Source organism: Excalfactoria chinensis, chromosome 24, assembly GCF_039878825.1.
Source record: "Excalfactoria chinensis isolate bCotChi1 chromosome 24, bCotChi1.hap2, whole genome shotgun sequence".
NCBI classification, from domain to species: Eukaryota; Metazoa; Chordata; class Aves; order Galliformes; family Phasianidae; genus Excalfactoria; species Excalfactoria chinensis.
This window is the reverse complement of record NC_092848.1, coordinates 1,447,382-1,474,340: the sequence shown is the minus strand read 5'-3', so window position 1 is coordinate 1,474,340 and position 26,959 is coordinate 1,447,382. Positions and strand designations below refer to the sequence as shown.

At 43.0% G+C, this 26,959-nt stretch overlaps 1 protein-coding gene across 1 annotated transcript; it reads left to right on the top strand.

Annotated features, from left to right (window-relative positions):
- Window positions 1-543: 543 nt before the first annotated feature.
- On the top strand, window positions 544-25,337 carry ZNF652 (zinc finger protein 652). Its single transcript, XM_072356427.1, has 6 exons — window positions 544-984; window positions 13,858-15,005; window positions 18,332-18,479; window positions 18,773-18,888; window positions 20,152-20,296; window positions 20,740-25,337. The coding sequence occupies exons 2-6, from the start codon at window positions 14,097-14,099 to the stop codon at window positions 21,249-21,251; spliced, it is 1,830 nt and encodes a 609-aa protein (XP_072212528.1). The 5' UTR covers window positions 544-984; window positions 13,858-14,096; the 3' UTR covers window positions 21,252-25,337.
- The last annotated feature ends 1,622 nt before the right edge of the window (window positions 25,338-26,959 follow it).

The window sequence follows — 26,959 nt, the reverse complement described above, 5'->3', positions numbered from 1 at the left end:
CAGGCCCTGCAGGTGGGTGCAATCAAGAAACCACAGGCCAGAGTTAAGTGGTTATTAACGTTTTAAGGCAAGAGAAGGGTTGGAACAAGTGGAAACCGGGCTTTGGTCTAATAATAGGATCGTCGGTCCGGTGGGGCCTCTCTCCTGGAGGCCTTACCTGGCTCCTGAGGGGCGGCCTTAGGAGACCCGCACGGCCCCTTCCAGCCTCTCGGTTGAAGCGTTACCTTCATCCTTCTCCTCCTACCTTCAGTAGAGCCACGGAGGTGCCCGCAGGAAGGAGGCGTGGGCCGGAACGAAGCCGCAGCTCGCCCAGCTCAGCTGACTGCAATTACGGCGGCCTCTTTCATTACCTCAGCGGAGTAACGGTCGGCCCGGCCGGGGGCAGCAGCCGCCGCTCGGCCCCTCCTTCCGCCGCGCGCGCGCGCGCCTCACCTGAACCCCCGCCGGACGCCACGCATGCGCACAGCTCCCACCCAACGTGCGCTCACCTGCGCTCCGCGTCCCCTCCACCGCATATAGAGGAAGGGGGGGGGGGAAGGAAAGGCAGCCGCGCATGCGCCTGGCGCCGCTCGCCCTCCCCTCAGCCTATGGGTGTCTCCCCCCCGCGCGCGCCCGCGGCAACCACCTCCTCGGCGCGTGCCCGCGCGTGCGCGCGGCGGAGTCGCGAGACTGGCTGCGGGCGGCCACGTAGCGCTGCGGCGGCGGCGGAGGGGAGCGCGGAACCGGAGTCCGAGCGGGAGCCGCGTCCGCTGGCGGAGCCCGGACCTTCAGCCCCAGGCGGTGGCCGCTCGGAGCGCCTCGGAGGCGGCTGAGGGGGCCGAGCGGAGGGAGGGAAGGAGGGGAGGGAGGGCCCCGGCCGCCCTGCCCTCCGCCCTCCCGCCTCGCCTCCTCCACCCGCCCTCCGCCGCCTCGCCCGTGCCCCCCTCCTCCCCTCGCCGCCCGGCATGGAAGGCGGCGGGGGCGGCCCTGAGGGGATCGGCCTGGGTGAGTGAGTGAGTGAGTGCGGGCCGCCCGCTCGGCCGGGCTCCCCCTTCCCCTCTTCTCTCAGGCCTGGCGGCAGCGCTAGGCCCGGCCGCGGGTGGGGGGGCGGAGGGAGCGGGGCAGAACCGCCTCAGGGCCCGGTGCGGGGAGGGGGCGGCTCTGGGAAGGGGGGGGTGGGGGGGAGGTTGCCACCTGCCGGGAGGGGCGGGGGAGAGAGGGGAGATCGCAGCCCCCACACCTGGAGGCGGCCGCCCCCCTCCCCGGCTTTGTGCCTCCTCCCGGGGGGCGGTGCGGAGTTGCGGGGCGCTCTGCCTCCTCCGAGCCTCTGCGTGTGCCCCCACCGCGACCACTGTGAGGACTGGGGATATGGGGGGGGGGGAGCTGAACGTGATTAAACGAGCTCCTTCCCGGCCTGGAGGTGTCAGCGTGCAGGTGAGGAGGTGGCTCCTGCAGAAGCCCACTGTTGTGTAGGTGCAGGTAGGGAGAAAACAGATGGTTTTCCTCTTCCTCAGCTCTTTGCTACGGTGTTTTCCCCTCCCCGCTGCTCTCAGAACATCGGTTGTTAGGATGTGTGTCCCCGCGTTGTGGGTTCTGGTTTGCTTTTCAGCTCGCAGTTCTGCAAACGTTTCGGTGACGGGTATTGTTAGGGTGAAAAAATAGATTCTTTGAGGTAGTGTTTTAATGGTGTCGTGTCAGTGTGTTCAGTAGTCATCGCTGAGTTTTGTCACGCCGTGCTGTGGAAGTGATTGAAGTGAAGGAGAAGGAAGTGTTCTGCACACAAAACATGTGAGGAACGTGAGATTTATCTTTTCCAGGGGATGGCTGGAGCTGTATTGTTCTGGGAATGGCAACTGGCACATGCTCTGCTGACAGTGGTGGATGCGGTGAATCGAGGGGATGGTGGTGGGGATGAGTGTGGACTGAATGCAGGAGCTGGGGTTTGAGCAGCGATGTGTGGAGGTGCACATTGGTCTGTCACTGCACTGACTGCAGCTTCACCTGCAGAAGCTGTGTACTCCTTCTGTTGGGATAGCTGGACAACGTGCATGCTACAGATGCATAACTCTATGCAACTTATGTGGCTAAAAACACCAGCTTTAAAATCTCAGATAGAAAGAAACTATTGCATATAATTGATTTCCTTTGCATGGACCTGCTGCTATCATTGGTACCTTTTCTCTCTCTTTCCACCTGCATTTTTAGAGGTGAATCCAGCGCTTGCAGTATGGTTGGCTTGCTCTATGAACTCAGTCCTTGCCCCTGGCAGCCAACGCTCAATTGTAGATACTGATAATAAGGCTGAGATAGAAACTAACAGTGTGAATTTACAGTTGAAGGATAGAGATTTTGGAAGTGCTTTCAGAGTGTATGTGCTTGAAAGGGGAATGTCAAATCGTGAAGGCTTTTTGTTTTTCTAACCAAGCAATTGTATGTAACAGTCTGCCTGAGACTCAGGGTTTTATTTATAATGCTATCCAGTGTTTGGGGAGTTTAAGTATTCATGGGAACCTCAGCATTTACTTGCAGTAATAGATCAGATACTTGGTGAGATAAAGTATTTTGTGGCTTAGCATTTGTAGTACCCTATAAAGAAACAAACTTCCACATATTTACGTGATCAAAGAGATTTTGTCATTAGAGACTTATTCATTTGGCTTAAAGGACATCGTTGATCATATTATTTCTTAATGCTGTTCCAGAAAACCTTTGGCTGATGTTTTTTTGGAGCCTCGTTTCTTTAGAAGTTTGGTATGAATGTTACATATAGGAGCTCAATGTAAAGAGCTGTGAGGTTCTCTTGTGAGTGCAGGGTATTGGGACATTGTGGTTTAGCTCTCGTTGTTAAAATAATAGGAGGTGAAGATTTCAGACTGAGAGGTGCAGTTTCATCTAGAGATAAGAAGTTGTTGTGTGCACAAAGAACTGTTTATAGGTTGGAAACTGTCTCATGCAGTCCCACCTAGAGCATAAGGTATCCCTATAGGAAGTACTTGAGTCCTTTGAGTGTTTACAACTGCATTAAATCCATATTTTCGGTAAACAAGATTGCATCTTCCATTCTTGATACCATATGCTGTATTTATCAGTGCCTTAATGGCAGAGTGGTGTACCAACAGCATATCTGAGATGCACATATGCATATTTACAGTGATTACAAAACTACATGTCATCAGTGACCTATTTCTGTGACACAACGTAACATGCCTTATCAAAGAATAAACTTCTTTCTAACTCAGTAAACAGAAAAAGACAATTGGAAGAAAGTGCCAACCCACTGAGAAGATTGATCTGTTCTCCTCAGCCTGATGCTGTGGATTATTGTTGTATTAAGATCCTTTATAACCTTCTCTTTGTTGGTTAAATTCCTACGGTACGTAACAGCTGAGCTTTGAATGCAGTAAAACAACCCCCTCTGAGCAAGATTCAGATTTTTGCCTTCTAAATGGAAGATTAAGCAAATTTTAAGGGCATGCAGTTCCTTTAAACGTTCTTACTTTATGTTTTGCTGTATCTTTGCTCTCTTTTCAGAATCTCATAGTACAGGGAAGGATGAGACCCCACAGCAAGCAGGAAAACTGGATTCTTTCGTGGAGGTCATTTTGTTATCATGCACTTATACCCTTTCAATATGAATGCAAATCAATGTAGCAGATGCTGTCTGCAGTTGGGTTCACTTTGCTTATAGCTCTGAATTGAAACTGATGGAGGTCAAACATTAGAAGCACAAGGAACAGACTTTCCAAGTTCACTTGAAGCACACCTATAACCTAAACTTCCAGTCCACGATTTCCCAGTTACTTTTGCAAATACTTAGTTTTCCAAATGAATTTAAATTGATGATTTTTTTTTCTTTAATTGCTCCTCCCTCCTGCAAAACAATTGCATGGGGAACGAAACTCTGGCAGTAGCTCTGGTGCCAGCAGCTTAAACTCATTAAGGCAAGCAGCTTGCATGAGTTTCCTTGACACTTTAAGACACCCTTCCCTGAGGAGGTTTCAGACTAGTAGTTTTCACTCAAGAGAAACGTTTTGCTATGCTAAGCAGCTTCCAGCACTTATATTCTCTCATTTGTGTATATCTAAGTTTTGAAACCTGATTCTTTTCATAGAAAATTGATTTTAGAAATGTGATGTGGAAATAGAAAGCTGGCCTGCTTGCTGGTAGGTTACGGCTAGGATCCATATTGAGACCTTTGAGACAAAACCTGTTAGGCCAATCTCCTTTCTGGGGTACTAAATATTACCAAACAGAAAGCTTTTCAGCTGGAATGTTAGATATATATTTGTGGTGCCACTGTGCAATCAGATGACCTGGTAGGTTAGCGTAGAAGTAAATCTTGTGAAGCTTTCCTAATTGTATTTATTTTTACAAGCAGAAAGTTTTACAGATGGGAATTTGCAGACAAGCATCCATTGATCGATGTGCGTTCTTTGGTGGGAATTCGGTACACAAAAAGTTGCAAATATTTGAGTTGGAGCACAGCTGAGTCTTGCAGGTGCAGAATGTGGAGCAGAACTGCTTTTCCTATGGCTGTCAAGTCTGATGGAGGTCTGAAAATCTGTTCTGAGTTTTACAGTTCTTTGGAAGTCACGGTTATTTAAACTTTGTTAGTCCTAATGGGATGGAAGGGGATTCATAGAATATTTCTTAATTGTGCTGTGTGAATACGAATTACGTATGGTGACAAGTGTATGTTTTGGTGGTAGAAGGCAGCTATTTCTAACTGAAGGCCTGGTTGCTGTTAGTGTATGGTGTCTGATGATCAGAAGGCTGGAGCACCTCTCCTATGAGGAAAGGTTGAGGGAACTGGGCTTGTTTAGCTTGGAGAAGGCTCCGGGAAAACCTCATTGTGGCCTTCCAATACTTGAAGGGAGCGTATAAACAGGAGGGGGAACAGCTGCTCATGAGGATGGTTAGTGATAGGACAAGGGGAAATGGTTTTAAACTGAGACAGGGAGGTTTACGTTGGATCTTAGGAGGAAGTTTTTCACCCAGAGGGTGGTGATGCACTGGAACAGGTTGCTCAAGGAGGCTGTGAATACCCCATTCCTGGAGGCATTCAGGGCCAGGCTGGATGTGGCTCTGGGCAGCCTGGGCTGGTGGCTGGTGACCCTGCACACAGCAGGGGGTTGGAACTGGGTGAACATTGTGGTCTTTTTTAACCCAGGCCATTCTATGATGGCAGGGATAAGGCTTCTTCTAATGTGTAGTAGGTACTGGCTCTAGTGTTTTTGGACATTGGCTGAACAGTGTTTATGATTTGTGAGTGATAGAGCTCTTGTTAGCTGAATATATTTTAAAGAAGCAGTTCTTCTGCTCACACTTGTGTAGGTTTTCTGGTTCTGTCCTTTCTACTGTACTGTTTCATACAGTGATGGAGCTCTTTTCTTCATTCTTATAATTTCTCATTGTTTTTTTCCCTCACAGGCTAGCGAATTTGAGGCATTTCTCATAGAAATGATGGGGTCAGATATATTGCCATTCCTCTACTTTGTATGGCTTTCTCCCTGCAGTAAGTTCTATACCTTCCCTGTTAAATCACACGCTCTGCACTTAGATTTCACATTTTGGCTGCACATCACTTTGAGGGACTTAAGTTGGAAGAGGTATGACATGCACTGTGACATCAGTGACATGAAAATACAACTTGTGTCGCAAAGATGTGATTTCAGAAGACTTTTAACAGGGACAGAAATGTGTCCTTATACATCTTTATCACCCACATCACACAGTAGTAAAAATGTTTGCTGGGGAGCTCTAGTTAGCCTTATTGTAGTGTGCATATCTTGAATAATTCATTTCACACTTCATAACTGCAGGGCAAAATCTCTTGGAGTAATATGGCACTCTGATTGCAGTTTGAGAGTCTGAGGAAACTTAGGCACTGAATTTAATGGCATCTTTTTTCTTGGCAGTTTTAACACATACCTTGTTACACTTTGCTGTTAGTTGTATCATTCTAAACTCACTCCATAATGTGCCCATGTTTGGTGTCTCCTCTCCCTGCTCTTTCTTTACTGCAGTGTTTTCTACTGCCCCTTCTAACTGTTCTCGCCCTGAAACTTGTTAGCTGCTTTAAAGGCAACATCTCTGTTGGTGAACATGGTAGCATTGCGGGGCCTTGGAATTCATTTTTAAGTGGGAACTTGAACTACACGAGGGCTGAAGTCATTGGAGAAAAAATCTTATTTGCTACAGGCTCTTGAAAAAGTATTGTTTTTTTCAGCATAAATTATTAAGCATCATCCTCAGATTGTTGTTGCAGCCAGGTTGCACCTATAGAACAAAAGGGTGGTTTCAGGAAGCAAAATCTGGCAATGTGTGGTGGTAGCATTCATGTAGGTGCAGAGTGAGCTGGTTCACTGGTCCAGCTGAAAACAGCTCCTAAAGAATGATGATGTTTTGGACTAATTTCCCAAGACATCTCTCTGTGCAGCCATAAGAATGCCACTGCTGGCATAGAACTGCAAAAAGAGCATGCTGCCTCCTCTGGCCGTCACACAGACTTAGATCAGATTAAAATAACCAAGTAACTTTGACCTTAACTTGATTATTGTCCTCACTTCACCCAGAAGGAAATTTATCACAGAGTGGAGATAAGGTGTATGTAGCTGAAGGAGGAAGTAGAGGAAGAACTGGAAATCAAAGCTGCTGTATCAGTGGAGGGAGTACTTATGTCTGAGAGCTGCACCTGCCAAATGTGAAGCTTGTAATTGAGTGTTCCATGGTGCACTGTGTGTTTCCATCATGCCAGATGAATGTAGACTTGCTGAAGGCTTTCTGTCTCCATGTCTGACTCTGGTAACTGTTGCACTTAATGTCATTTCTGCTTGCAAAGGTAGAGCTTCTGCAAGTAGGGATTTCTGTTCCCTGGTTAGCATTTGTTGAACACTGATAAAATTGTGTGTTGCTAAATGTACTTGAAGTAACATAAATATTTTAAAAGCAAGACTGTATGTTTTTCCAAACATTTACATTGTGCATCTAAAACAGTGCACCGTGTCTCAGAAGATTCAGTAGCCCAAAACAAGACAGTAATTGGTAATATAAGATACAATATCAAACAGTTACTCGGAATTTAGAGGAGCATTGTGACATTGTGCAAGGAGAAGCACATATAGTGGTACGGTTTTAGTACTGACATTTTTTTTTTGTCTAGCTTGCCTAAATGTCACAGCAATCATTCCAGGTTGGCAGTTCTGGTCGTTACGCTTGCATGAACACACTTCTCTTCATGAACCATGAGGTCAAACAGAGTAGGTTCAAGTAGTCTTTGGCAACTCAGTAGTTAAAATGCTGCTGGAAGTTATAAAATGGGAACACAAATCTTAGCTGTATGTTCCAGTGCTGTAAGAAGAACAACCTTTAGTTTAAACAAATTCACACTTCCATGAAGCCAAAGGTTTTGCTGTTGAAACCTTTATTCCCCATCACATACCATTCTCAGCTACGTTCCAAAATATTTAGCAGATTTTTGGTGAGCTGCAAGTGAAGCTTTCCTTCTTTTTTTCTTAATAAATGGAGATTAAACAGGGATTCTGTAAAGTTTGTATTGTAACATCACGCTTTCAGCTGAGGTGGAATCATTTTAAACATCCCCCTGAAAGATAAATGGTGCAGGAAGACGTGATGTGCTGTGATGTGCAGTATGGACTGATGAACAGAAAATGTGTTGGCAAACAGTGGTGTTAGTGAACCTGTCTGTCAGCTTCCTTGTACTCCATACAGAAAGGTTCCATTTAAAGCGGATGGTTTTCTCCATTCTACACACTGCAAATGTCTCCTGTAGGGCTCACTAAGCTATGAGTTACAGCTGTTCTGGGTTTAATTCAGAGTGCAGGTATTCCTTAAGGTTTATTATTTCTCACCAAGTTATTGCTGTTAGTTTAAACTGAGGAAGAACACCTTTCCTCTTGAATATATGTCCAGGTGGAAGTTATTCTTGTCAACTTTACTTTGTGGACAGACTGTTTACTATTACTTATATTAAGCTCTCTCCACTGATCTCCATTGAAAGGCACAGCTGCAAATCTACTGCCACTTCTGTCACTCCTCAGGGAGGAAAAATGTTAGCTTAGGGAAACAAAAAAAGTACAGATCTTGAGGATAGATTTTCCTGTTAGACTTCATATGCCAGCTTGTGTAGCCTATATTGTTAGGGCAATTATTTGCAGTCTTGTCGGTGCTGTTTAATAAGTAATATCATCACTGGGCATCTATGAAAACAAATGAACAGTTTAAAACGTTGGTGGAGTTTTTATTAGTTTTCAAGATATGCAAACAGATAATGAGGAGGGGAGAGTTTCTGAAGCAGAAAGGAATCCTGCTACTGAACAAGAAGAAAACCAGGCCAAAAACGGAGTGGTTTGGAACAAAGGCCAGACTAATGGCTGAAACAATTGCCTTTCAGTGTCATGGCAGTTCTAGGGATTTGGGCACATACTTTGAGGAATATACACATTCAAAAGGACAGATAATCTTTCCATAATTACAGTTATTACAGAAAAGTGATTAGCATGAAAGCTAGGCATGTATACATGAATGACTATGGTTAAGTAACTACCTGGTTTTGTTTTTATCTCGCTTTCTGTTTTTTGCATTGAAAGAAATAAAACTGGTCAGAATAGATTTGAATACAAGGAAGTTCTTAACCATAAGTGTTTAATTTTGATGTATTAAAGACAGCAGGAAGTGCTAAGACCTTTAATCTTAACATAGGTTGTGCTTTACAGAACATCTACCAAGATACTTTTGCCTAGAAAAAGAAGAGTGTTGAGATTCATGGTTATTAGTCTAAAAGTAGCTCCTTCCCAACAGAAAGCCTTCAGCTTGCAGCAAAATCTGAGGGATTATAATGCTGCTGAGTTCTGAAATGGCAAATTCTTCAACTATTTGCTGTGCAGATAATGCTTGAAAATATTCTAGATTCTGGAAATCGCTGCTTTGGAAAGCCTTTGTCCTCCAAAGCAGATTTCTAAATCCAGCCAAAGTATTTCATCTTCAGAAACAGAAACATTCTGGAGGATTTTTATACTCACTGTTGTGTTTTAGCTGTGGGATATTATAGAATTATGGAAGGAGACACACTCTGCCTCTTTTTATTGTTTCCATCGTGTTGTTAAACATTTAGAGGCGTAAAGATAGTTCCATACAGTGAAAATACATTGCCTGCTGTGTTAGCAAGATACCTATCACGGATTATTTTAGGAACAGTTGGGAAAAAAGAAACCAAAAAGTGGGAGATGAGACTGTTTGGATGTTGAACTTCATCTCTGCCTTTCATACACCATCCTGCCAAGCATACTTGTGCCCAACCTCTGCTTGGAGAGCTGGGCATTATTTACTCACTCTCCAGTCTTTTGTTTCCTTGCCAAGACTCCCTGCAGTATTTCCAGTTACTGCCAGCCCTGTTGTGTTTCGTTGGATTATTTTTTTTGTTGTTGTTGTTTTAATAATGTCTGAACAGCTTTAATTTCACCAAAAATACAAACCACGGTGCTGCACATGTTTTGTATCTCGGCTTACATATGAGTTGATGGGAAAATCTGCTTCAAGTGAGGAGAGTTAGGATTTTTGTTTTCACAGTGCAGTCCCAGCAGTTCCTTTGTGAAACGCTGCTTCTAAACATCCTCTCTCCACGTTAACCATATATCCCAAAGTGCAAACTTAACGTTCTGATACAGCAGAAAGGATTGCTCGTCTCTGCTTGCCCTGGTAGCTTTTCCCAAGTGCTCAACCTGTTGGCCATCTCTTACTTAGGTGGGTATGACTGATGGTGAAACAATTGCATTTCTTCTTTTATTCTGAACTTAGGTGGGCAGAGGCAGTGTAGGAACAGCAGCACTGTGCTGCCTTGAGATGGAATTTACAAGTCAAGAACGTTTCCATTTCTTTTGCAAATAAAGCAGCTGAGATGCACAAGAAAGGAGCGATTGTATGACAGTGTAAATAGTTCCCTCTTGTCCTATAGTCCTGATTACCCTCTGCTGACACGATGTAACTTGTACCAGATGTGTTGTACCATTAACTGGGAATTGCTGTGCCTGTGCACTGCTGTTTTGTGCACCTGTTCTTCAAACTGTGTGGCGTATTGAAATGTGCATGGAGCATTTTACTCAGAGCCTTGTGTGTATGTACTGCTTCTCCTAGACTTGCCAACCTACAACAAAATAAATTAGAGCAGAGTCTGCCAGTTTTGAGGTATAATACTGATAACTCAGTGGGCAGCATTGAAACTGGTTCTTAAAAGGAGAGTGGGTCGTTGCTGGATGTGGGGTGCTCCAAAGAGCCTTTCCATTCCCCTTCTGGGAGCCAGCAGAAACAGTGCAGGCAGAAAGAATGAGCAGTTCAGTGTACATCCATGGAGCTGGCAGCCTATTTCTGACCTCAGGCAAACAGCTGTAGGCCACGCAGGGGTCAGGAGCTTCCAGGGAGTCTTGATATGCAAGAATGGCTGTGCTACCACTTCACTTACTAGGAAGGGTGGATGAGCAGTATTTCTCTTTACATCAATGTCTGCTTTTGGTGGATGCTCGCCAGCACACAAATCATACAACCTGGATGCACGTTGGACTAAAATCTGAGATATCCAGCCTTCCAAGCTGGCCACTTTCAGAGGCCTCCCTCTGCCCTGTAGGACATGCAATTTAAATTCATTAACCCCTCTGAATACTGAACTTGGTCTGCACTGATTTCAAGGCATCAGCTGAGTCAAAGTTGAGGCAGGCAGTGTTCTCTGTTATAAACTGTTCTATTTTTAGTCCAGAGAGCACGAAGAAATGTGTTTTTCTTCAGAAGCAGCAAAAGCGTTGTGTGAAGTGTTATTCCCACATATACAGTGCTTCCTCCACCCACGTGTGTGTGTGTGTGTGTGTACTTTCTTTCTGGGTGTGAGCTTTGATATTCGTAGGCTTGCAAATATTTCTCATGTGATCTTCGATTACCAAACGTTGCGCTCACCTCCTCAGCTCATTCTGTGCTCAGAATGGTCATTCCTTGTGGGTTTTTTTTAATGTCTTGACTCACCAAAAAGTCAACTTTGAAGCTTTAGACTGAGGGTGGTGACACACTGGAACAGGTTGCCCAAGGAGGCTGTGGATGCCCCATCCCTGCAGGCATTCAAGGCCAGGCTGGATGTGGCTCTGGGCATCCTGGGCTGCTGGTTGGTGACCCTGCACATAGCAGGGGGTTGGAACTGGATGAGCACTGTGGTCCTTTGCAACCCAGGCCATTCTATGATTCTCTGACCCTGTCTATATTTTAATGAGAACATTCATTGCTCTCATTTATAGTATGGCTGAAATTCATTCAGAGAGCCCAAGTTGTTCAGCAGCTTTGAAAAAGAAATGGATTCCCGTTATGAGATCTCTTATGTTTGCGATTAGAAAAGGAAAAGTTCTGCTGTAAGATTTTTTCATGGTATTTGAACTGCTGCCTCTCAGGACGGTCAGCCAGCCAATAGTGCATTGTTTGTGTTTGATGTATGAGGAGGGCTTTGCTTTGCCAGCTGTTTGGCTGCTAAATAATTTTGTTCGAAAGTTGTGGGTCCCTCGAGGGTGGCAAGCAGTGCATTGAAAGTGAAAGTAGGTTACGGTGACTGCAGAGTAAAGTGGTTTTCAGACCCAGAAACTTTGATAACTCATAATCTGCCCTTATTTAACAACTGTTTTTTGAGGTGGTGACGTTCAGAGCAAGCGGTTTATTGTATTGAATGTTCTGTAAATAGGCACAGATGAAACGATGGCAGAAGTATATTTCAGCATTCAGTAATGGGGGGGGAGGGTGAAATTAAAGCTTCCTTCTCACAATGAGATTTTGCTTTTTCTGGCTGTGTAGCGGCAGAATTCTGGTAGCCTTCTTCAACTCCTCATGCAGTTTGTGAGGAATGCTTAATGTGCCCAGGAAGTAATCGGGTATGGTTTTCTATGCAACACAGTGATTTTTTGGGGGGGAGCAGCTGAATAATTTATTAAATGTTGTCAAAGAAAAACTGAACAGCGGATTGTGTTGTGACCGCTGCTTTTAAGCACCTTCCTGGGCATAGGGTTGTTAATTCTGGCTTGCAATCACAGCCAGCTTATTTGATTATTTACTAGCATTTCCATCCGAACTTTAGTTGTGATCACAAGCCAATGTTAACAGCCCCATCTCCACGTATTTCCTGGCCCAGCTGGAGCTTGGCTGTCCTCCTCCTCCCTCTCACCTCTGCAGCTGGGAAGCTGCAACTGGATCCCTGCTGGGATAGGGAGAGCATGCAGCAGCAGGAACAGACCCTGCTGCTGTGGTGCTTGTGAGGCTGCCCGCAGGGTTCCTGTTGAGTGCATTTGGAAATACCAAGAGCTGTTCAAGAATCTGTTTAACTAACTGCAGGCTTGTAATCAAGCGACTGCTTGTTGGTAAGTCACTTTCCCTAGTGTGTTATTTCACAAAGATTAGGGCAAGGTTCAGTCTTTTTTATTATTCAAACGACTGAGACCATTGGTGGGTTTATTTCCTGTTCAGTTATATTCATTTAGAAGGTGGAAATTTCTGTTGGAACAGTAAGCGTGAGACTACAGTGTATAAAAAATTATGTCAGAACGTGTTTGGAAGGAAGTTACTGCATTTGTTGTGTGGAGGGTAACTCAGAATGAAGTAGAAGGAAATTTGTCATAGAAATCCACATCTGTATTGGTTGTTTTTCATCATTGCACCAAAAATAATAATAAAAACCAGGGTATGAGTCTGCAAGTGTGGATGTTTTATTTCCATCTGCTGTCTGAGGTTTCTAACATGAAACTCAATTAGATTTTCAGGCCCTGGTAATAGGGATCTTGTTTTATTCATACTTAAAGGTCTCTAAAAGAAAACATAAGCGATCATTAACGTCTCTTCATTAACCTCTGCATCCTGTAGTTGCAAGTCCTGTTTGCATGAGAAGCTCTGATGCATTTCTGACTTGATCCACACAACCAAAAATCTTGGCTTGGTATTGTTAGTACTGTGCTGCTGAAATGTAATTGTCCTGGTAAAAAATAAATGAGAGAGCTTGATTACTTGTATTCATTAGGGATCACGTGATAATTTTTGCAAGAGGAAGTAATGGTGTCCTGGTCAAATTCCAACTTGGATAACACAACTGAAATTTAGATGGGCAAATGTAATATCACTTGGCTACTGCGGCGAGGAATAAATAGCTGGGGGAAGGGAGAGTGAAACAAAAGAATGAGGTATCTTAAATCAAGAGGCTGTGAGGGATTTCTGAGGTGGAAACAAGTAGGGGACACGCTGTTCTGAACCTGAGTCAGTGCTGCCAGTTGGAAATGTTTCCATTGAAATTCTTCATGCGTATCTACACTAATGGAACGTTGTTTGATATAAAAACTTCATATGCCCACTTTCTGGGTAAGAATGGGCTCTCTGGTGGGGTTCTGATGGAGAAGAGGTGTTTCTATGTAGGTGTATACCTCATTTGATGGAGAGGCATGTGGGAGCAGTGCATTGTCTCAGGACCTGTTGTGTATTAGGCGAAATAAAGTCTTCAAGGACCATCTGTCCTCCAGTGACCAGCAGAAACACAGATCAGCATATTGACTCAGCTTTGAGGCAGTGGTAGTGATCTTCAGCAGGTAGAGAGCATTCATCTGGAGATTAATAGTGTGCTTTGGTTTCAGTTCCTCAAAAGTCTTAATTCTAGTTCTGGCTCACGTAAGGGTGCTTGTATTTGTCTCTGACTCCCACTTTTGCTGTATCTCCTGCTGTAGGGCAGTCCCCCTGCAGGAGATACAGCTCACAGGTGGTATATGCTGGGCTTTACCTCAGTTGTACAAACTCAATTTGGTGAATATTTTAGTGATATTTTTTGATTGACCTTGTCTTCTCTGTTGTCTTTTATAGATAAAATGTTCAACAGTTCGTTGGCAACTTTCTTCAGAAGAATAATTACCACTGCTCTGCTCTTGCCATAATATCCGAGTTCTGTGACCTACACATCCGTGCTAAACATCAGCAGAGAATCCTGGTTTGTTCCTTCTGTGTAGATGGAACAGGCATCGGTCATGAGAACCCATCCTGATTTAAAGCTGCTTGCTTGGTTTTCTGGGATTAAAGGTGCTTAATGAATCAGGCCCCCCCAGATGAGTCAAACAGCCAATTCTTGCCAACAGTTGGTTGAAAACTGTGCTGTGCATGTAGCAGGTATGGCACAAGAGGACAGTCGCCGTGGTCAAGTGCCACCCACATTTTATCATGGTGCCAGCCAGGAACTCGATCTGTCCACCAAAGTGTACAAGAGAGAGTCAGGAAGTCCTTACCCAGTGTTGGTGGACAGCAAAATGAGCAAACCACATCTCCATGAAAGAGAGGAGCAGCCATATTTCAGGGAGAACAGATCTGTAGGAGAAGTCCGAGCTGTGAAAGAAGATAGAGAAAACTCTGACGACTCTGAGGAGGAGGAAGAGGAGGAAGATGAAGTGACTTACAAAAGGGAGCAGATTATAGTAGAGGTAAACCTTAACAACCAAACATTAAATGTATCAAAAGGGGAGAAGGGTGTCCCCTCCCAGTCCAAAGAGACTGCTGTTCTTAAGACCAGCAGTGAGGAAGAGGAGGGTGACAGTGGGGAAGAGGCCACTGAAGACAGTAATGATTATGAGGAAAATGAGAGGCAGAAGAAAAAAGAGAAAAGAGTGGAAAAAGTTAGTGTTGCACAAAGGAGAACAAGGAGAGCTGCATCTGCTGCAGCAGCCACAACTTCCCCATCACCCAGAACTACAAGGGGTCGTAGAAAGAGTGTGGAGCCCCCCAAGCGTAAGAAGAAAGCTGCAAAGGAGCCCAAGGCACCTGTGCAGAAATCAAAGTGTGAAGAGAAGGAGACTTTAACCTGTGAGAAGTGCCCCAGGGTGTTTAACACACGCTGGTACCTGGAGAAGCACATGAACGTCACTCACAGGCGCATGCAGATCTGCGACAAATGTGGGAAGAAATTTGTTCTAGAAAGTGAGCTGTCCCTTCACCAGCAAACAGACTGTGAAAAAAATATCCAGGTAGGTTTGCTCACCTGCTTGCCAGATTTCCATACCTTCTGTCGTGCCCTGGATACAGCTAGTGGACACTTCAGAGGGGGAAATCTTTTGTGCAGACCAGGTTCTGAACAAGGCCTTGTCTCTGCTTATCAACGCTTGGTGTCTTCCAAAAGGAGTAAATGGCAGGGAACAAAATGTGCAAGCGTCGTCTGATTTAGCAGTTACTCTAGTATTTAACTGTATGTTGGGGAAAATGCAAAGCCACTTTAACAGAGGTCAAACTCTAGAGTAACTGGCTTGGAAACAAGTGCATTTGACAGAGTAGAACCAACTTCTTCAGGTGCTGAGCACCTGCAGCTGTCACTAGCTTTCATGTTTTGTTGTCCTGAAACTCAGCCACATAGTATGTCCAGCTAAGGTTTTGGGGGAGAATGAAATTATAACACAGAAGTGGTGTTATAAGCAGAAAATTTTACAGTACTGGAGAGGCAAGCAGGTGAGAAAGAAACTAGTGAAGTCAGGATTTGGAGTTGTGTTAAAGTGTAACTTCTTCAAATCCTACTGAGATAATCATATATAAGTAATTTACAGCATTGCATATAGCTCATGTATTCACAGGGAAATGTATGAATTCAGTGACTAAACCTGTTCATGAGCCTGCCCTGTTCTCAGTGCAAATAAATCTTACTGATAATACAAAGATGTCTGGTCTTACTCACCAGAAGATTTGCAGTGTATGACTTTATACAACAATGGAAGCCTGTGTTGTAATAGAACCGTTTTAAAGTTAAAGTTGTGGAAAGAGCTTTAGTTTCTTATTCATCTGTGGTTTGTACTTTGCTCATAGGCATCTGTGTTCTCATGTAACTGGGGGCAATGTTGTTTTATCTGGAGATTTGAACGTGGTTTTTTGCCTTGCTAAACTTGGCATGGTGTTGCCTCGTTGAAATACTTCCATGACCAGACTGAAGCAACTTGGGTTCAGTTTCTGTGCAGCTGAAATGTCTGGAGTTTGTAGGGCAACAAGGGCTGTTGTTTTTTTTTTGGTCTGTCCAGTGAGTTTTACCAGACATGTTTTTAGTTTGTTTATTTGCTAAATGCTAAACTGAATTGTTATTCAGTTCCCACTGTGTAGGAGACTCAGTGAAATATATGTTGCAATTTCTCTTTGCTCTACGACTCAAATGCAGATCTGTATAACACGATGCTATTTTTTCCTTATATTTCAGCTCATAGGAGGAAGACTGAAGGAAGGAATATAATATAAATGAGTCTTGAGCATAGTTAGTAAAATGCATAGACAGCTCAGTATGTTCTTTTGAGTTTATAAACTGTTGTGAAGTTTGGTGTGGCAGAGAGCACTTAAGTTGCAGGAATACTCCGTCATCCAGATGGCTCATTCACAGCACAAAATCTTTTGACTCTAAGCAAGAATTCATGAGTAATTTGAATGTGTAGTATAGAAAAGCATCCCATAATCCACACAACCGTGGGCCTTTGAGGGGTTAACATTCCTTTGTCCAAAAGAATAGAAAAAGAAGTTGTAGAAATCGTTTTATATCCAGTACCAGAAGAATCAGTTCCAAGAAGCTTCCCAGTTATTCCTAGTGGTGGAGGCAGTGCTACACATCTTCACCTTTTTGCTATATATTCAGCAGTGATTTTTGTTAGGCTTAACATTTGGAATGTGTTTCACAGCTGCCTGCAAATTTGTTTTTATTACACTTGGCAAAAGGAGTAAAGGGATGTGAAAGTGTTACATTAATGTAGGGTTTAATGTGTCAAGGGAGATACAATTATCTAAATGCAAATGGCTACATTATGTAAGAGGTGATTGAACTGATAAATACGACTGACTATTCTCTGTATCTTTTCATCCAAGAGATGGAATATGTCTGTTTTTCCAGATGATTTCTGTTTTTATCCTTGCAAAATGAGCACCTTCACAGAACTGTCATTGTCATCTTAGAGTCTGTGTAGTAAATGTAAATGTTAGTGATCCGATTTGCTTGCTGCTGATCATCAGTGAAGTTGTAGATTGACTGCCTCAACAGCTTGGATTTCTCATCATTTCTTAGCATTGCTTTGCTCTCCGGGGTCCCGTTCCACTCTGTGTTCTCCCCCAGGGTCTCCTGCACTACAGTTTGTTCCTGACATGCCTCCATGTAGGTACTTTCTGAGATAAAGGATCTCCTTGCAGTCAGCGTGGTGAGTGCTGTGCCCAATTTTCCAGGCCTGAAGAGATTCAAGTACTGTGGAAGCAGCATTACTTGCTTATGCAAAGAAGAAACAACTCAAGCTGACAGGAGGCATAATATTTGTTAGTTCTTCAGTGCAGAGCATACAGCTGTTCCAGCTTTGGGGGAGAAGGGTAATTGATGTACTGGAAACCCCGAACACCCCAACAGCTATCAAAACCAACAACCTACAGTTCCTTCCCTCTTCACTTGAAAGATGAAGCTGACTTGGTATCCTCATGTGTATGGCTGCTGTCAAGTTTCAAAACTCAGATTATTATGGAATTTTCAAAATTGTGCAAGGATTTTTATGAAGTCTTTAGCAAGAACCGTTGGGAAGAAGACACATAAAAGCCTGTTGATCCTGCTCATCGTTGACTTAATGGATGTTTCGCAGTAGTTATGGGAAGAGATTTAAAACACTGCTTGCACGTAGTCATTTTAGACCTTCAGCACTACTAGTGTATCTAAGTGAAGAGTTAGAATATATAACATGGCAATGACAACGTGCTGTGCCAGCTGTGTGCCAGGTTCTTTGCATGATCAGTAGTTGCAAGATGGAAGCTGTCTTCTCTACAGAGCTAAAAGTGAGAGTGCTTTGACTAGTTCAGGGATTAGTAGACCTGCAATCTCAGGAGTCACGGTGTTCCTAAAGCCTGGCTAAGTGGACAGAAAGGCTTAACAGCTGGATGGCTATAGGCTCCTTTGTTGGCTTCTTCCCACACTGGGGTTTAGATTACCAGCAGTATCAGAGCCTGTGAGGTTGTAGTCTCTGTTAGGACTCGCAGCTCTGTTCCCTGGAGGCTGCATCCAGCTATGTATGTGTTTTGGAAATAAACACAGAGGCTGTCATCCTCTTTGGCTAGCACCAAAATGCGGTGTGTTAACACCCTCTCTAATCCTGCTTAATTAAAATAGCAGGCTTTTCTTAGTGCATTTGTTTCAGCTATGAAACAGTGAAAGTATTCCGAAGTGCAGTCTGAGAAGGTATGCAGTATTTTGCCTTCTTCTGGGTTTCCTTTTGCAACATGAGAGGAGGACACACGGTTTAATTCTGCAAGGTTGAATCTTTCTAATGTAAACTTCCTTGTATTTATCCTATTCATTCAGTGTGTTTCCTGTAATAAGTCATTCAAGAAACTCTGGTCCCTCCATGAGCACATCAAGATTGTCCATGGATACGCAGAAAAGAAATTCTCATGTGAGATTTGTGAAAAGAAGTTCTACACCATGGCCCATGTGCGGAAACATATGGTTGGTGAGTTATTGATCGGTGCTTCTATTGGTTCTACCCCAGAATGTCTTTGTTGTTTGTCACTCAGAGACAAAAAATAAGGCAAATGCAGTTGTCCAAGCATTATCCATAGCTAAAAGATCAAGTCTGTAACATTAACAACAATCAAGAAATACATGTGTGTGTACATACTATATGTATATGTATTTGCAAGCTGTATAATACTAATCATCTTCCTGCTCAGTGCTGGAGAAGAAATTTGATTCAAGAACTGTTTGCATTTTAGTGACCATCTGTACCGTACTGTTATGTTGCAGCACACACAAAGGACATGCCTTTCACATGTGAAACCTGTGGGAAATCATTCAAACGCAGTATGTCGCTCAAGGTACATTCCCTACAGCATTCTGGAGAGAAGCCTTTCAGATGTGAGGTGAGCCTGTCATTATGAGTGTGTTGAGATGTGGTAGCTTAAGACAAGATGAATAACGCTGTCAGTAGGTGAAAATAGACTTGGCTGAGTTGTAAATGAGGTACAGTTCCATAGGAATTTGGAGAAAATTATTCTCCATTTGAAGAGCACAGGCAGAGCACATCTAACAGCAATTCAAGCTGAGAGGTATTTAGTTTGCTTTTAGGTTCACTGTCATGTTTTTCTCAATGAAAACGTACTTTGAGCACCAGTTTCCCCCCAGTGTTCATAGTAAAGCAGTTGAGTAATGTAAATGACTATATTCCTGCTCATCCTGCCCACTGACCTGATACAGAGGTGGCAACAATGAAAATAATTCACAGCTCAATTTTCACTTATGAGGAAAACCTCTGGGCCTCACTGCAAACAGTTGAGATAGGAGACTGTTCTCTAAATTAGCGTTTCCTAAACTGTGTGTGTGTTGGAAGCAGGATCTCAGTAATGCATTCATGCGTATTTGTGATCTGTAGTTCTTTGCCTGCCTTCAGGAATGAGGTCTGTATGGGATAGACTGAGCCAGTCATATGTCTAGTGCAGATAATGTCTCGATCATGTGATGGGGATGCTTGTGGATATCACATGATGGAGGCAGGCCCTGGTGCAGAGCACTTCCTGCTTCCAGGTCAGGTCCAGTGCCTCCCCTTGTCCACAAAGTGTAGAAAAACTCCAGCAGCCTGTGTAGTATTAATGGCAGTACTGCAGCCACACAGACTTGGAGAACTTGTAGGAAAATAAATTACCTCATGCCAATAAATAATGGCTGGGAAACTGATCTGTCTCTCTGAAACACAAACCTTCGTGTGCTGCTTTCGGTTTTGCTGTGTGAGCAGAGTCCTCTAGTGGAGGCATGCTGTAGTCCAACAGCTACAGCTGGCAAAGCTTCAGAGTCTCCAACTGGTACAATAAGTGAACAGAAGCACTTTTCTGTTGCCATAACTGTGCCATAACTACATCTCTCCCAGACTTTTACCAACAGCTATGTCAAATAAAGGCTGCAACCATTCCATGCTCTTTGCTAAGACATATTGTGGTAGCAGACCTTTTAGTACAGGCCAGATTCTTCTGTCATTAAGTAACTTAAGTCCTGCATTTGTAGGACATTAGGGTCTGTGTTTGTGCTAGTTGATAAATTCTTTCCTCTTCACTTAGTGTGTTTGAGTGCTATCCTATTATTACCTTGATGTGTGATGCCTGAATATCATGGTTGCTGTCCTTCTGTTGCAGAACTGTGATGAGAGGTTTCAGTACAAGTATCAGCTGCGTTCTCACATGAGCATCCACATCGGGCACAAACAGTTCATGTGCCAGTGGTGTGGCAAGGACTTCAATATGAAACAGTACTTCGATGAGCACATGAAGACACACACTGGTAAGAACTTAGCAGAGACAAGTACAGGTACCTGCAGGACAGAAACATTCCTACACTTTTTGCCTGTATTCCCTCCCTTGGAAATTGGGATCAGAGCTGTTAGCCAACATAGAAAATCAGAAGGGAGAGGGTAATAGGATAACTTCCTGTTAAATGAAAAGAACTGCTTATAGCTTGTAAATATGAAAATCACTGTTTATAGCAGTGATTCACTGCTTGGGGAACTGAGAGGTTAGGCCTTACAAATGATTTTCTTGGGCCATCATAATCCGAAGGTGAGAGAGGATGTAATGAAGACTGGGGGCTCCTGTGAAACAGATGACTGTATTTACTGAAGGTAGCAGTCAGAATAGCATTTGTAGTCTGCAATTTGTATAAGCATGCTGAAGTAAGTGTTAGCAAATGTTCAATGTCTAATCAACTGCCATATCCATATTTGTCAGGAGAGAAGCCCTTTATCTGTGAAATCTGTGGGAAAAGCTTCACCAGCCGCCCAAACATGAAGAGACATCGCCGAACTCACACAGGGGAGAAGCCCTACCCATGTGATGTGTGTGGCCAGCGATTTCGCTTCTCCAACATGCTCAAGGCACATAAGGAGAAGTGCTTCCGTGTTACCAGCCCCGTTAACGTGTCATCTGCTGTTCAGATCCCACTGTCCACAACTTCTGCCACCACAGTTCCTGCTGTAGTGAACACACCTACCGCCCCAACCCCGCCAATCAACCTGAACCCAGTGAGCACGCTTCCTCCACGCCCCATTCCCCATCCGTATTCACATCTTCACCTACATCCTCATCCTCACCATCCACATCATCTTCCAGTCCCCCCTGTCCCCCATTTACCTCCTCCTCCCGCTCTTTTTAAGAGTGAGCCTTTAAATCACAGGGGTCAGAGTGAGGACAGCTTTTTGCGACACCTGGCAGAAAAAAACAGTTCAGCACAGCACCACTAACGTCTTTGCTTCCTGCCAGCTATTTTCCCATTTTATGCACATGGAAACGTGCCCTCATGGAAGTTCAGAGGGTTAGTTGATGAGGACTTTCGTCTCTCTCAGAGCCCCGGCAGATGGTCCCGATTTTTTCCTTTGAATCAGTTAGCAAACAAGGAAATCCTGTTTTGGATCAGCAGTGCTCATTTGAACCTGGGAACCAACAGGACTTAACCCCAATTTGCTTGTGTTTTCTTGGTGACTTTTATAAATTTCGGATACTGAGACTTGTGGAATTTTATAATTTCATATCAGCTGATGAGGTATGCTTGCTTTTATATCCTGGACTTCTCCTCAAAGAGGAGAGAGGCCTGGTTTTCTTTGTACTAATCGGAAAGGCTGTGAGATTAATACAGAGCATTAATTGTATCACTGTGTATCGTAATGGATTCTTTTCAGCTTTTGGTGCCGGCTATGGAGTGAGCCAGCCACGTATCACGGTATATTTGAGCATTATAAAGAAAGACAAAAAAATTTCTTGTTTGTGTAGCTCTCCTAACACACTCTTTATTTTACTACAGAAATTATTTTAGAGTTTTTTGTATAGACCTATTTAGTAGTCAGTTTCTAAAATGAAATGTATTTCAATAAGCGGTGTAATTTTTTCAGTGTAGCTGGACCTATGTTGTATAATAGATAAATTTTTATAATCATCAAAATGTGATTCTTAAAAGATGCATATAGCTTCTATAGTTAAAGTTATTCTTACAACCGTACAACTTAAAACAACAAAAGGTGCTTCAGAGAAGAAAGGAATCCCAGAGGTCTCTGGAAAGGTTGCCTCAAAAACTGATGTTGATTTCAGAACTTTATGTAATTTATTTTAGTAGGTTGGTGGGGTTTTTCGTTTTGTTTTGTTTTGTTTTTTCTACCTTAAGTTTCCCTTTCCATGGTTTCTGTTAAGAGTTTATGGAGAAGGACCTTGAGATACTGGATTCTCCCTCCTCAGATTTCATTAAGTTCAACTGGAGTCAGCTGTGAAATGGGCTGGAGAGGGAGTATCTCAAGTCAGCCAGCATCTTTATGTAGGAGAGCCTGTTCTAATGGCTTTTCATGGTATGATTTTAAGCGGGGGATCCTATCAAATGCTGCTCTTCAGATTGCTTCTTGGAATTCCTGGAGTTAGGAGGGGGTGAATTAAGTGAAATCATAAATGCAGTGTTTCTGACTGGTTGGTTGTAAGAGTGAGAAGTTTGGATGAGACAATGGTGTTTCAGTTGCATTGTTAAGAAAACACTGACAGCAGTGTACGTGCCATGAGAAGCTCCATCCCGTATCTATAACATGCATAAAAATATGGGATGATTTCTAGGTATTTTAGTCATTCGTTTGGCAAATCTAAGTTCTTCAGTTGTAGGATAGGAAGCTTTGAACTGTAGGCATGTCACTGTTCCATAATCCTGGGAGGCAATGAGGAAGAAATGACAAGTAGTGCAGGGATGGTGGGCTGGAATGCCGAATGTGTGTGTTTTAACCATCGAGTAGCTGTTAATTTTTCAGGTTTGTATTTCTCTTCAACTAAAAGTAAGCATAGCAGCATTATGCAATCTAGTAAATCGTTGCCACCTTCAACGAAGACAGATGCTCAAGGCAACGCACTGTAAGTTCTCATTCCTTTCAAATCTGTACTCTTCTGAGCTGCTTCTTAAATTAAATCCCCACCAAACTGTAGATCCAGAGACCCTCTAGGCAATGTCTAACTTTCCATTCTGCTTTCTAATGAACTGGGTTTTTGTGGCTGATAGGATTCATTGTTTTTTTCAGTCTTCAAGATAGCAGAAATGGTGGAAATTCTTCCTGTTACTTCCTCAAAGTCGATGCTTTTAAGCACTGTGTTTTGAAACACTATGTCCTCTGTCTGTTGAGAATTAGCTCCTTAGTTGATGTTTTTCACCATTTTCTACCATCTAATCATTAATATTTTTTTTCATAACACGCATAGCAAACTGTAGGAACCAGGAAGGGCAATTTTGGCCCTATAAATCTATTCGTTTTTTGGCTGAGCTGAAACCCCTTCCAGCATTTCTGAAAAAAAAATAATAATAATAAAACAATGTGTTTTTTAAATGTTTTCTCTACAGTATTTATATGCACTCTCTTATCTTCTAGGCAAAAAAAAAGCCAGTAATGAAAGTGAATTTACACTCGTGATGACAACTGTTGTATTTACTGTGGCTGGTCCGCCCCAGAGGTTCTATGCATTCCATGTCACGTTTGCACCCTGCATTTCTGTTGTGCCACTATTTTACGGTCAGGCCCATTATTAAATGATTTTTAAATGCTAAGAATCAGTTGTATTCCCTTTTTTCCAAATGATCTTAATAAATTTACCCTATTCGGCTGCTATTCAGAATTCTGAAATTTAGAACACATTTATGTTATTTTCCCCCTATATCTGTGTTTTATTTTTACCCCAAGACTTTAACATAGGAATTCCCTTCTGGTTAATAAGGTTAATCTTTCTAACCAGTATCACAGTCTGTCATAATATCAGCGGATCCTCCTAATAGTCTGGGACAGACAGTAGTGAAAGCTGACAGACTGGTCTAGGGAGTGTTGCAATGTGGGATTTCATAAAGTACATCTTTTGCCATAAAAGGAAAGTGGGTGTTACAAAAGCCTGGAAATTAAAGGGTAAGGTTTGCTGGGGTTCTTCGCTCCTGCTTCAATTTGCATAAGTATGCACACCTACAGAATTTGGGCAACACTAAGGAATGTATTCAATTGCATTTACTACTTTTTGCATATGTTAACAAGCTGAGAATAATATTTCCTGTGAGCTTTATTACGTTTGGTTAGCACCTGAGCTTGGTTTGTGTTACTAAAGTGCTTTCTTCAACAAGAGCAAAGACGGGTAACCCCAATTTCAGGTTTGATTTGAACGTTTTTGGAAGGTGAGACTGACTTCTTTGTTCGTTTTTCAAGGCATCCTACAGCCTAAGGGGAACTTCTACTCAATATTTGAAATTACATTTGAAGAGGAAGAATTCAATGGGATTAATATTGAAATGGGGAGATTGGCTGTTTAATGGACAGTGTCTTTTCTAAAGAAGTTCAAGCTGCTAGTCCTGCAGACAGTGTCTTATTCTTACTAAGGGCACTGGCTGTGTGGGCTTGTTTATTCGGTGTATTATCTCAGGCTCATTTACCTTCCTAGATGAAGGTGTGGTGATTATCTGTTTTGTATTGACTTGCCTGTCTGAGTTATTGGCTCTCCTATGTACACAGCATAGATGCTTGGTAGATGATCTAATTTGTATTGCTGTGCACATCAAAAGCTACTGTCACCCGCCTTATGTTCCCAGCCACATCTCAAATTATGGGCTTTTGAAAGAGTGCTTTGAATGTGGGCTTTTATCACTGGGAGATTAGTTGTATCTCAGCACTGCAATCCCTTTGGATGTTTCTGCCTTTGCCCCATTGCATCTCTTGAGCATGTAATAGCAATTTTCAGTTTACTGGAGAGGAAAAGGCAAAACTCACAGGTATGCAGTTTAAAGATAGTGCTTCCCTTTGATACTTTTGGTCTGTTTTCAACAAGTTAACTGAAAGACCGGGTTTCTCTCTGAGCTGAAAAGATTGCTATTCTTGTAATTTATTTCCTGATTGCCTATTTCTTTGCACTATAGTGGCCTATGGTGTGACCATTACGGGACTGAGTACCGTTTTGTTAGGAGGTGGAGAGTCTTATGCAGAGCTGTCTCTATTCTTGCAGAGGTAGCGTTGCATTGACACATTCTGGTTTGATTATGAATTACAGAGTAGGCCTTTGAGAAAACAATAAAAGAATAAGCAACGTGCAAATACAGCACTGGAGAACACTAAATAATGTCAAACTTCTTTTTCCTTTTTCTCTTGGGATTTGACCTCAGGGTTGTAAAATGTTTCAGTAATTGTTTCATGCTTTCCTATTTCTATTAACTAGCAGTATTAAAAAAGGAAACCCACCACCATGAAGTGTGACTCAAGAGGATTTTTCTTTTACCTGCTACTGAGGAATATCTCACTTGTAAATAACCACCATCAGCTACAAGCTCATCAGTCCAAAACAGACAAATCCCCTCTCTAGACCATAGAGCAAATCTGAAGTAGAAAAAAAAAGAGGTACTGTGAAAATTAATGGCTTTTCAATGGTGTCATTCTTCTACAGTTCAACTTTGAAAGCAGAAGTGTCGCCGTGCGAGTTTTTGACATGCGTGGTAAGATTGAAACAGTGATTTTCATCACTGGAATTTAATTCAACTTTACTAACAGATAGAAAGAGAAGGAAATTTGAAGTAGCCTGGCACTAATTAGTGTTGTCTTGCTGACCAGAGAAGGTTTAAATTAGTTCATGTTTGGATTTAAGCACCATCAGTGGCGCTGAAAAACAAATACTACCTTATATTTTAGGTGTATTGGAGGCATGGCAGAAAAAACCCACTGCAAAGGAAAGAGACATTCAATGGGAAGGCAAGCACTTGCATCTTGTGTAGATACAGTCTGCCTTAGCATCCACGTGTTGGTAATAAAAGCTGGTTCTCCTAGCAGCAACAGAATGGTTGCAGCTTTTAAGCTTCTAATATAAATCTGAATGAGAGATGAGATGATGCCGTGATTCTGATTTTGTATCCACGACAATTTCAGCCTGAGCTGAGCCATTCCCATTGGTTTTGGTGCAGAAGTTCTCTGTGGATCACAGAGGGCGCCCTCTGCTCTCACAAATTCGGGCAGAGCTGTGCCTTTTCCAAATGAGGATAAAGATGGGAAGGATTTGAAGGCTTTTATTCTTTCTCCATTTAAAAAATTGGCCTGCCCTCCTCTTGTTTTTTTGCAAATTAATCCTCCTGCTGCCTTGATCTGTTGCTGCTTTTACAGATAGGAATCAGCAAATACATCTTCTGATGAAATTTTGCTGGATGTTGGGAATTGCCTTTGTACTCAGTCACGGCCCATGTGCGTACAAAGTGCATTCTTGCACTGCCGGCCTCTTTGTATACTGAGAATTCATGTACGCAAACACTGTAGTCAAATGGAGCTTCCCTGGGAGCAGCAGAGGGTGTAGGTGTTCACAGTCTGTTTCATCATATTGCTAAGTAGTTCCTTCATCCTTTTCATTTGGCATGGAGGTAGATTTGCGTAGTACATGCTTGCACTCCCAGTTTTCATGCTGATTTCCACAAACTGAAGCCCTACATCCTGTACTTCAGCAGAAACAGCCTTATGGTACGAACTTCAAACATGTCTAAAATGGAGAAACGATAAGAATATTTTGCACCAGAAAGGAAATGATGCTGGGGTTTGGTTTGTGTTTGAATTCCCTGCTCTCAAAAACCTGCCCAGGTGGAGATAGAGCAGAAGTCCCTTGCTGGAGTGATCTATTAACGTTAATTATTATCTTTTGCTTGGAGAACTCTGAACATTGCCGTTGGTTTTTCTTTTTAATCAACCCATATGACAACAGCAGGGTTCCCTGATATATATATTTTTATCTTGATTCTGCACGAAGGTGACATTTGTAACCACATTCACAGTAAGCAGCAGAGGATGTCTTTTCAATAACCTGCACATCAAAATTTTCCTGAGCTAGGTGTCTGGTTTCCTAAAGGGTCATTGAAGCCTTTCAAGCTCCATTGACCAGGTACAGAACCCAGACATAAAGGCTGGTGGGAAAACACCCCTACAGTTCTCAT